The sequence below is a fragment of the Myxine glutinosa genome, chromosome 1 (assembly GCF_964187855.1).
Source record: "Myxine glutinosa chromosome 1, kmMyxGlut1.1, whole genome shotgun sequence".
NCBI classification, from domain to species: Eukaryota; Metazoa; Chordata; class Myxini; order Myxiniformes; family Myxinidae; genus Myxine; species Myxine glutinosa.
In genome coordinates this window covers 164238562-164250755 of record NC_136261.1, presented here as the reverse complement: position 1 = coordinate 164250755, position 12194 = coordinate 164238562, and the positions used below count along the sequence as shown (strand labels likewise).

At 41.3% G+C, this 12194-nt stretch overlaps 1 protein-coding gene across 6 annotated transcripts in view; it reads right to left on the bottom strand.

The window, feature by feature from the left end:
* The window catches only part of JAK2 (Janus kinase 2), a 324490-nt gene that overhangs the window by 66976 nt on the left and 245320 nt on the right, over positions 1 to 12194 (bottom strand). For all 6 annotated transcript variants that reach the window (XM_078779492.1, XM_078779484.1, XM_078779477.1 and 3 more), the window contains exons 6-8: positions 11336 to 11481; positions 10525 to 10825; positions 2511 to 2642 (exon numbers count right to left, since the gene is read on the bottom strand). In XM_078779492.1, coding sequence (XP_078635618.1) covers positions 2511 to 2642; positions 10525 to 10825; positions 11336 to 11481 — 579 coding nt within the window. The remainder of the gene's footprint in view (positions 1 to 2510; positions 2643 to 10524; positions 10826 to 11335; positions 11482 to 12194) is intronic.

Genomic DNA, 12194 nt, shown 5'->3' with positions numbered 1-12194 from the left:
CGGGAGATGTGTGGGAGGGAGAGGGCCTGGGGGGGAGGCAGGATAGGTATAAAACGCAAGGACACCAAGGGCTTCCAGGAAAGAAGTCAAAAGTCACCTCAAAAAAGTGGATTTGGGGTGAAATTAGCGGGGGTAGAAAAGATCAAGGTTTTGGATTGGGGAAGATAAGAGATGGTGGTGAACAGCCGTTTTAAAGACTTGGAGGGAGGAGTGGGATTGAAGAGAGTGAGGGAGTTTGTTCCAGAGGCGGGAGAAAAGAGGAATGAAGGAGTGAAGGTGAGCAGAGAGTCTTGATTTTGGCAGTTTAACCATAAGAGGGATGCAGGCAGATCTTGTGCGACCTGTAGGAATATTTGGGGGACAGAGCACAGAGAGAGCTGGGGGAGCAAGGCCGGAGAGGAGTCGGTAGAAGACGGAAAGACCACCAACCTGCCTGCGGTGAGTAAGTGAAAGGCCCTCGGAGATAGCGTCATCGCGGGAGATTCCAATGATTCTGAATGCTTTGGTTTCAACAGCGTGAAGACGAGCTAGGTGTATGAGGCAGGAGCACCAGCCCAGAGGGGAGAGCAGTACTCCATTGAGCTGCGGATGAAAGCCTTGTATGTGGTGAGGAGCTCAGGTGTGCCAAGGAAGGACTTCGCACGGCGGAGGATGCCCAGTCGGCGACTGGCTTTGGAGGCCAGCTTGGAAATGTGGTTTTCCCAGGAAAGATCATGGCAGATTGTGAGACCCAAAAGCTTGAGTAACAGAACTTCTTGGAGAGGATTATTCAGAAAGTAGATGGGAGGGTTGTCGATTCGGTCTTTTCGGAGAGACATCGTAAGAGTGTGAGATTTGTCAGGATTGAAAGACATGTTCCACTTGTTTGCCCAGTCTGTGATTTTGTCCAGGTCTGCAGAGAGTGAGGAGGCTGCAGACTGCCGATCTGAGGGATGAGGAATGGAGCGGCAGAGAGTGGAGTCATCAGCAAAGAGATAGAGAGGATTTTCAAGAGAGTCAGAGAGATCATTGATGAAGACCAGAAAAAGCACAGGGCCCAGAACACTGCCTTGGGGAACTCCAGCCTGAACAGGAAGAGGAGATGAGAGAAACCCATTCAGGGCCACATGTTGACTACGACTAGAGAGGACGTCCGCCAGCCATGCGTGGAGATTTCCATGGATACCAAAGGAGGAGAGTTTGGTGAGCAGAGCGGGGTGCCAGACCGTATCGAAGGCACGTGATATGTCGAGGGAGACAGCTCTAATTTCCTGTTTGGCATTGAGGACCTCCATCCATTGTTGAGACAGCAGAAGCAGCATGTCCAGAGTAGAGTGACCTGGTCTGAAACCAAATTGATGATCAGAGATCAAGCCATTGGAGAAGAGGAAAGATTTCATATCCGAAGCAATGATAGATTCCATGACTTTGCTGATAATTGGGAGAAGGCTGATTGGTCTGTAGTTGCTAGGATCTGTTTTTGCACCTTTTTTGTGCAAAGCGGTGATGTTGGCTGATTTCCAAGCAGATGGCAGTTGACCTTGAGCAAAAGAGAGGGTGAAGAGAACAGAGAGAGGGAGTGAAAGAGCGGAAGAACAGGATTTTAGGACCCGTGGGCTGATGCCGTCAGGTCCAGTTGCAGAATCAGAGTCGAGGGTTGACAGAAACTTTTCCACCTTGTCAGGAGGAAAAGACACGGAGTCCAGGAGCAGCTGGGTATGACTGGGTACGGTGGGTACAGAGAGGGATGGGTTTGGGACACAAGATTTAGAGGAATTCATTCATTATTGAATTCAAAAACATAGATTAAATCCAGAGGATCACGAATCCCTGACTTCCCTTGAACTTCTACTTTCTTCCATGGTTGACAAGTTGGATAAGACAGGGTTAAGACGACCTCACATCATCACACACTGGCATAGTAACAGAAAATGTCAACCAAGTCGAATAGCCTGTACCATTAAATTAAAAGCAACTGTTTTGTCATATTGTAGCAGTCATTGTATGATTTCACATGGCAAATGGAAGAAAGTTTTGCAGAAACCCAACAAGGAGGTAATACCATATTTTACACAAGGCATAAAAATGATTAAGCAGCACATTGCTTGAGCCAGACAAGAAGCATCGTCATTGTTCTGCATGGAAAGTACATGCAAGCTCATGTATAAAGCCAAGGCTGGAAGAATACTGGGGATTGAGTGATTGACAGATGTGCAGACATTCGGCAGTGGGAGATTCGATTTGCATGTGAATTTCCAATCACCCATTTCCAGATGACAATAATTCCAAGACAGCTGTGTTGCACATCCAAATTTCCTGATTAGGTTCCTTTCCTCAATAACCATGGTTTCCATAAACATGACGAGGAAATTACCCAATTCTGAATCCAAAATGTATTTCAACGTTTAAACATTGTTGCTTAATTGTTGTGAAGAGGATATTACAGTTTTGTTTCAAATCCTCTTCCCGACTACAATGCCTAAGGTACTTTTGCAGTTGCCCCACCCTATCCCTTCGTCCCAACTGCTTACCATTGACCGGCTGTCGACCTTCCCAATGGCCACTACACAAAGTTCCTCATTTTCTCCAGTACGCACCAGCTGAATGTCCATTATCTCTGGATAATCACAGAACTGTTGCCAGTTTTCATTTGCCTCCAGATTCTGCTCCCAAAAACACATTAAAGCAACATGGTTAGAATGTGCAAACTCATTATAAACCGCGAATATGATTGATGGTTGCTGCATTTCAAATGAAAAAGTAAGCAACGACAACTTTTGATTTTTACATATTATCAATGCAATGAATTGCATATTCCGGTCATCATATACTGTATAACAGGCAATCAAGTAACCCTTTTCAAGAAAGAGTGGCTGCATTGAATTTAAACTTTCTTTTTTGTGCTATCTCCATCACTCACTAGAAAATTTCTGCCTTTCCTGGAGGCATAGGTATTCATAGTATACTTGCTCTGGATCATGCACTTGTTTTTGCCATCATATACCTCCTCCTGTTTGCATTACTTCTCATAATATGTAGTTGAGATTCTGTCCAATCAAGCAATAATTATAATCAATAACATTTAAAAACTAGAAAACAGAACTTGACGCGAATGCGTCAATGGATATGCCTCTGCCCGCTTGAGAAATCAACCCAGTGATACGTTTCATCTCAATTAAAGGTCACATGAACAATTAAAGATCACATGAGAAAGAGTGAGAGAGAAAAGAGAGATAAGTAGAAGAGAAAACATCAGATGCACTTCTAACTCGAGTTTTGATCTGCAAAATGATTTCCAAAGGGCTCTCGACCTTGGACGTATTGATTGCAACATTGAACGAGAATGGCACTCGGTAGCGAACATACCTCCGTGAAGCTGAACAGTTTGCGTTTCGTAACACACTGATGGGCTGGATCTGGATTTGGACCTTTACTTGCATGCAGTTCTCGCTCCACTTGCTTCAAAAAGAATCAACTACTCTATTGTATCACCTACAGTTCTGTCATAATTTGAAAAATTAAACAAAAACAATTCCCATATGAAAGGAACCAGCCATAAATACTTTTTAAAAGTCTTGAAAATGACAAACTAGACCTGGTTCTCTATTACCTATCACCACCCAGATCATTGAGCCTGCTTTTTCCAATCAGCTCCTTGTGTGCCTGCATGAGTATTCTCTTGTACATATAACCCTTCCAAGGCTATTTTCAAACAGTTGGACTGCAGAGACTGCCCTTCAGGAGTTCAGAAATTATATATACAAAGTTGACCAAGGATCATCTAACAATCATTTTGCTTCTGCACTTATTACCTGTTTTTAAATAGTCAAATGACCATAATGTACAGCTTGATCATCTTCGATACTGTTTTGGCATCTCTCAACAATTCTTAAATACATACTTCAAACTTATCTTCCAGATCCCACACTCAGTATCAACTTTCCTGGCTAATCAGTAGACACTATTCATCAATCTGTTTGTGTTCCCCAGAAATCTGCTCTTGGTCCACTTTTGTGTTCTCTTATATTCACCCACTTAATACAATCTTATGACATTTCAATATCATTTGCAATCGTGTGGAGCTTGCAATTCTAAGCTTATAAAAACCAAATCTACTTGTCAAACAAAACCCAATGATGTATTTTCATCCACAACTCTGAATTTGAAACATGGATGTCTTTTCTCTTTCTTCTCTTTTCTCCTCTCTCCCTCTCTCCCCCTCCCTCTCTCCCCCTCCCTCTCTCCCCCTCCCCCTCCCTCCCCCTCCCTCCCCCTCTCCCTCCCTCCCCCTCTCTCTCCCCCTCCCCCTCCCCCTCCCCCCCCTCCCCCCCTCTCTCTCTCTCTCTCTCTGTAAAATGCTTAAACACCAAATAGACTCAGGGATCACCACCTGATCTCTGCCTATACAGTTTGAGATTGTAATGTCAGTGTGGGCCCAACAATCGTGTTCTGCACATTGCTAAAATCTGCTAATCAAATTTATTTCAGCTACAGTGCCTTCAGAAAGTATTCAGACCCCTTGACTTTTTCACATTTGTTGTGTTGCAGCCTGAATTTAAAACTGATTAAATTGACTTCTTTTTTTTTCAAAAACAAATGTCCATGCACTCATTGTCACACATAGATTGCTGCAACTCACTGTTAACTGGATTGCCCCTATTTGCTGTAGCACTGAAAACCTATCGAGAATACAAGGTCAAGATTGTATGGCAAGCTCCAATTTGATCACTTCACTCTGATCATTAAGATATATCAGTTGCTTCCAGAACTCCAGCATATATACTTTAAGTTGCTTCATCTAGTTATATCCAGTTCCGTCAAGTCGTGGCTGACTTCTGGTGACATTCATGATCAGATTTCTCCAAACATCCCCATCCTGTACTGCTTCCCAAAGCTCTGGCAGAGATAGCTTTATTGCAACCTTTACCCCATCCATCCAGCACATACAAAGATTTGCATCTTCCTCTTCTTTCCTCAATCATAGCCATCTTGGTCGATTTCTCATTTTCTGCATGCATGCTGTTTCCAATGTACTACTGTTCCATTTTTAGAACCGGTTCTTCTCAAATTTCATCAAGCACAAACTCTCTCTCTTTTACCTATCACCACTTTTACCATAATTTGTTTGTTGTTCTTGCAGTCCATGGGATGTTTGACATTTGTCTCTAAACACCACATTTCAAAACTGTCAATCTTCTTCCTTTTTTCTTTTTCACTGTCCATGACTCACATCCATACATTTCATCTGGAAATACCAGACAATTCACAAGCCTGATGATGACAGTGTGAGTCATCGCTTTCGACGAATCTCTCCCTTTCGTTGACGTGCTCGCTAAGCATTGTGCGTTGAGATGGCAGTATAGTCCCATGCAAGACCCATAGTGTCTACCGCAAACATCACAGGTATAGACAGGTTCTTGCGGAGATAGACGTTTGCAGGTTTTCCTTTCTTGCCTATGCTGTCTCTCAAACACAAGTCTCCCACATTCAAAGTGGCCCAGGCCTTTGCGACAAATGTTATGCCAAGTTGACCCGTTTTTGGCATGATGTTCCCAAGTGACAACTGAAATGGCACAATACTTAAGTGCAGACTTAAGGACACCCTTATAGCACTTTCTTTGTCCACCACGTGACCGTTTACCAAATTAAGTTGTCCATAAAATAGCCCTCTTGGGATTCTATGGTCTTCCATGCATGTGAGGTGTTCTGACCAGCAAAGCTGGGCTTACATCAGGAAATACTCAATTCCTTGGATATGACAGTGGTCTAGGATTGAGGTGTTAGGTATTAAACAGTACTTATACCAATTTTGTTCAAAATCCCATCACTGGTTCACACATCAGTGCAGCAACAGAATTTTACCTAATGGGACCTCTGACCTTTGACCTCTTGACGTGATAATGTAATCCATTTATCTTTACATCATGATACATACTTGTACAAAGTTTGATTTAAATCCCTTCAGCTGTTCTCGAGTCATCACATTTCTACCTGACATTACCTCTGACCTTTGGACCTCTTGGTGCCATATTCAAATCAGTTCATCTTTCCATCATATATACTTATACCAAGTTTGTTAAAAAATCACATCCTGATTCACAAGTTGGCCAAGTAATGTAATTTTTTACTTAACATGACCTCTGACCTTTGACCTCGACCCCAAAATATAATAGGTTCATCTTTCCATCATTATACATATCTGTACCAAGTTTGACTTTGATGCCTTCAGCCATTCTTAAATTATCGCAGTAAGGAAATAATTGTAACTTAACATGACCTCTGACCTTTGACCACATGACCCCAACATGCACAGTCAGTTAACACAGTCAGTTTATCTTCGCATCACAATATATAATTACACCGAGTTTGGTGAAAATCCCATCACTGCTTCACAAGTTAGCTCGGTACCAAAATTTGTACCTAACGGGATGTCTAGCATTTGACCTTTTGACCCCAAAGTCTTATCAGTTAATCTTTACATCATTATATATACCTGTATCAACTTTGACTTAGATCCCTTTAGCCGTTCTCAAGTTACAAACCTATTAGACTCTGACCATTGACCTCTTGACCCCAAAATCTAGTCATTTCATCTTTGCATCACAACACATACTTGTACCAACTTTGGTCAAAATACCATCACTGTTTCACAAGTTATCATGGTAACAGGATTTCACCTATCATGACCTCTGACCTTTGACCTTGTAAACCCATAATGTAATCAGTTAATCTTTAATACGTCATTATAATACTTGCACCAAGTTTGATTTAAATAGTCAGCTGTTCTTAAATTATCGTGATAACGAAAACCTATTAGAGACCGACGGACAACCCAAAAACACAATGCCTCCAGTGACTGGCGGCGGAGCCATAAAAAGACAACCAAAAAGAGTTGCTTTAACAGAGACAGCGATATCATCATCGGAATGGAAAAGCAGAGGAAAGGTAGAGCAACAGAAGTTATTGGAGATACTTTTAAGTAAGGACCATAAATATATATTAGTGGAAGAAGATAAGATTTTGTCACATTAATTTTGGATAAAAGAATGCTTTGCTTCATGAATAACATATTCGCAATGATTTCTAGCAGATATGAAAGCTGAATACGAGTTGGGGCAACAATATTTTTTCCGCCTAATATGCCACATCTCTCGCATGCAGATCAGGGATTATCGAACCAAGAAATGGTGGGAGAAGCTTGCTTTTGGGACGTTGTTTTTGACCTCTTCGTTTACAATGTCTTCAGCCTCTCGCCACAATTCATCTGGAATTATGTCAACCAAGTTCCCCTATAAAAAAATATAAAAAAATACATGTTCCCCTATACAAAACATTTTTTGCCTTTACTGTACAGTCACGTGAAAAAGTAAGTACACCCCATGTAAAGTTTTGATTTTTTCAACATATTTCAACATACAGCTATTTGATCTTCATTTCAACAATATTGATAGATAAAGGTGATATAATACAACAAATATCATGAAACATTTACATTTTGTAGTCCATTGAATAATTTAAATAAACATAAATGCAAATTTCGCATGTGGAAAAAGTAAGTACACCCTTGGCTCTAATAGGTGGTATTGCCCCCTTTGGCAGAAACAACCTCAAGTAGGGGTTTCTTATAACTGTCTACCAGTCTCTGACTGACTGGGAGAAATTTTTGCCCACTCCTCCATGCAGAATTCTTTCAGCTGTGCGATGTTTGAGGGGTTTCTTGCATGCACAGCTCGTTTCAAATCCCCCCACAACATCTCGATGGGATTTAGATCCGGGCTTTGACTTGGCCATTCCAGAACCCTCCATTTCTTTCTTTTCAGCCATTCCTTGGTGGATTTACTGGTATGTTTAGGGTCATTGTCATGTTGCAAGGTCCACCTTCGGTTGAGCTTCAACTTTCCAACAGATGGCCTCACATTATCCTCAAGCACCCTCTGGTACAATGAAGAATTCATAGTGGATTCTATGATGGTGAGCTGCCCAGGCCCTGAAGCAGCAAAGCTGCCCCAAACCATAATATTTCCACCACCATGCTTTACAGTTGGTATCAGGTTCTTGTGGTCAAATGCTGTCTTTGGTTTTCGCCAAACATGTCTGCTGGTTCTGTGGCCAAATAGCTCTACCTTTGACTCATCTGTCCAGAGCACATTGTTCCAGAAGTGCTGGTCTTTGCCTAGGTGTTCATTGGCAAACTTTATAGTCTTACCTTGATGTTCTTTCTGGACAGCAAAGGTTTCCTCCTGACACCTCCCATGTAGATCAAATTTGTGCAGTCTCTTTCGAATGGTAGACTTGTGCACTTTAACATCAACAGTGGCAAGAGCTAACTGTAGGTCCCGTGATGACATTCTGGAGTTCTTAGAGACTTCTTTCAGCATCTTGCGGTCTGCTCTCGGGCTGAACTTGCTGGGGCGGCCTGGCCTGAACAAGTTGGCAGTTGTTTGGAATCTTCTCCACTTGTAGATGATCTTCCGGACAGTCGAATGATTGATTTCAAATTGTTTGGAGATCTTTTTAAATCCCTTCCCAGACTCGTAGGCATCTATAACCTTCTTTCTGAAAGCCTCAGAGAGCTCTTTTGATCTCGGCATGGTGACGCCACACACTTCAACAACAAAGAGCAAACCAAACCAAATGTCTGTGGTTTGAATAAGAGAGGTTCCTCCAAGATCCTCTCTAACGATGTTCTAATCATTTGCACCTGAGCTGGTGCACCTGATTCAAATTTTAGGTTTTTGAAGTGGTGATAAATGTAGGGGTGTACTTACTTTTTCCACATGCAACATTTGCATTTATGTTTATTTAAATTATACAATGGATTACACAATGTAAATGTTTCATGATATTTGTTATATTATATCACCTTTATCTATCAATATTGTTGAAATGAAGATCAAATAGCTGTATGTTGAAATATGTTGAAAAAGTCAAAACTTTACATGGGGTGTACTTTCTTTTTCACGTGACTGTATATCGTTTACATATTCTTTGTTTTATTGTTTAGAAAGGTCATATCTGGTCAGGGTTTTTATATATATATATTTTTTTCACCTTTCTCAGTTTGACTTGTAGCTTTGCCACAATATATACACACATATGTCGCTAAGAGAGAATATAAGTTTTAAAAAAGGAAAATAGGAATGGCAAATTCAAAGTTATCTACAAATAAATCCTAACACTTTGCACAACCATTTTAGGAAGGGAAGAATTAGAGAGGATTGGCACTCAGCAAAGGGTACCAAAATATACCAAAAAGGATATGAATCCCATGCTATGTAAAACCCAGTGAGTTATGTTACGAAAAGATAAGACGAAACTTACACCAGCATCAGGATTCAATCCTGACATACAATGACATACAATGGTTGATTAATCAATGTGTGCTTTAAATTTTAAAATCAATCAATAAAATGAGCAGAAGTCTTATTTTAGAAGACCAATTTTTAATTTGCAATCACCTATATTTGTCTATTCAACTTGTATGTTGTTAGCTTCAGACTTGCTGATCAACCCAGATATGACACAATAAGGCTGTCGAGTGAAGGCAATGTGATAGAAAGATAAAGCACATTTAATTTTCCAACAGGGCTAATCTCCCACAATGAGACATCTTCGAAGCACAACAACGCACCACTCAATTATTTGCTGGTCAAGAGCTCAAATCAATTCCTCAGTTACTACTATATACGTAGTGTGTTCAAAAAGTATCCGACCTTTATTTTTCGTGCGTAAAAAAAAAGAAGCTAGGGAGGCGTTGATTGGTGCACGTATGTAGGCGATCCTAATGCGCACGCGTTAATTTTTTCCCACCTGCAGAAGCTGTCATTCGACGGCAGACCGCCGATGAGTGAGGAAATGTAAGTGAGCGCCGTCGGATTTTCGTTTTTGACAGAATGACGGAAAAACTTGAACAACGCTACTGCATCAAATTTTGTGTTTCATCAAACTTGCATCAAAACTGCAACTTGGTTTCTGGGTCATACCCATAAACCCAGGACTCATCGCCAGTGATCACTGTGTTGAGGAAGCTGGGATCGCTGTTCACAGTCTCCAGCATGTCCTGTGCGATCTCCAAACGGAGTTGCTTCTGCTCAATCGTTAGCAGCTTTGGTACGAACTTCACTGAGATTCTCCTGAAGCCCAAATCCTCCTTCATTAAATGGAATGAACGGTGTTGAATCTTACGGATCGTTTCCACTTGGGAATCGCCAAGCTTTACACAAAATTTGATGCAGTAGCGTTGTTCAGTTTTTCCGTCATTTTGTCAAAAACGAAAATCTGACGGCGCTCACTTACATTTCCTCACTCATCGGCGGTCTGCCGTCGAATGACAGCTTCTGCAGGTGGGAAAAAATTCACGCGTGCGCATTAGGATCGCCTACATACGTGCACCAATCAACGCCTCCCTAGCTTCTTTTTTTTTACGCACGAAAAATAAAGGTCGGATACTTTTTGAACACAGTAGTAAAAGCCAATATTATGCAACCTAACAGAATATATAGGTGGCCCATTTTAAAATGGTGCATGCAATTTGGAAAATCTCACCTTCTCTTCATCCTTCAAACGCCACTGGACACCATAGTTGGCAGAAACCGAGACCTCAATGGGCCTCTGCTTGGCGTTTCTGTTTGGACCCAACTGAATGGCCTCGAAGAACTCACTCCCAAGACTGGGTGCCAGTGAATGCACATTTGTCAGGTACTTCAATGCGAGGTCAAGCAAACCAGTCTGGCAATTGGTGAACTGGTTCACAAAGCGTCGGAAGCGAGTGCGGACACGAAAACGTGTCAGACGGTTGTAGCTCTGTATGTGTCGCCGCACGCTCTCTGGAAGGCATTTCTTGTAGCTATTGATATTTGGAAGTAGGGGGTCACAAACAAAGAGAATCATAAACAAAAAAATAAAGTTTGCTTGATGTTCATCAAAAACAACATTTGCCAAAAGTGTTTAAAAAATAGTTTAGTATGCGATCTAACTTTCAATAATTGTGGGTAGTTGTCCTGGAGAGATATCAAACTTTTTGACAGCAACAGCAAAGTTTGCAAAAGTTTTGCAAAGTTTGCAACAGCAAAGGGGGTTACACAGAAACATAAGTAGAATGAATAGAAGTGAGTAGGCAACTTGAAACTTATGGAAGAGTACAAGCATAAGAGTCCTTTGTCGAGCACACGTGATCCTGCAAGATGAAAATGTACGAGCTGAAGAAATGTGGAATACGTTATCCTTAAAATGTACAATTCTTTCATGATGGATTATGCTCATGAACAAAAAAAGCTTGTTCATTGATCAAATTGAGAGCAGTCGTCAGACCAATGGAACTGTATTTGCATGAACCAAATTTTTAGCATTTGCATACCTCATATTGCGGTAGACTTGTTGCAAGCTGCAGCTCGAAATTCTAGCACACTGCATCATGTCTAACACAGCCATGCCCAGGCTTTCTTCTTCCACAGGAAGCCCACTGGGCACCGGAAGCACTCCACGAACCAGGTCATCACGGGTCTGCATCACACACGATATTCAAAAATACCTCAATGTTCACAGATGATATTGGCAACCCGATCTGCGTGGTTATAGACAAATTAACTGAGTAACATCGTTATGTATAAGTAGTATAGCTTGCAATCATCACAAACTAAACATATGTCGCAACGCCGACCGATATGCCTCCGCCCACATGAAGTCTTTGCTTACTCTAACTTGGACCTAAAACCTCAAGACCATTTGACCTCAATATCTAATCTGTACATATGTATCATGGTACATGTACTTGGTTTAGTTCAAATCCCATAGCCAATGGTATCCCATTATCACGAGTTTGAATTTTACCTCTGACCCTTGACCCTTTAGTAAATCTATCATGGCTTCATCATGGAGGAATAAAAATGTGCACAGGATATTTCTCCCACCAAACAAACCCTTGCCTCTGTCCTTTCACAACTCAAACTACCTCCTGCTGCTTAAACCTTTTTCCCATTATAAAACTGATGAAGTTTGCATATAGTCCATGGGCAGGGTGCAGCTGGTATGCAGTCATTTAGTACTTCAGATATTTGTGATCATTATTCTTAGGGCTAGAGGGATTAGACGTTTCACACAATATATTCATGCCATAGGCAACTGGCAAGTGCAAACAAAATCTCATTGGATTCTGTGATCATGTATATGATGTAATTATGTTAGAAAGCCAAATTATTGGATTTTTTTGGAACTAG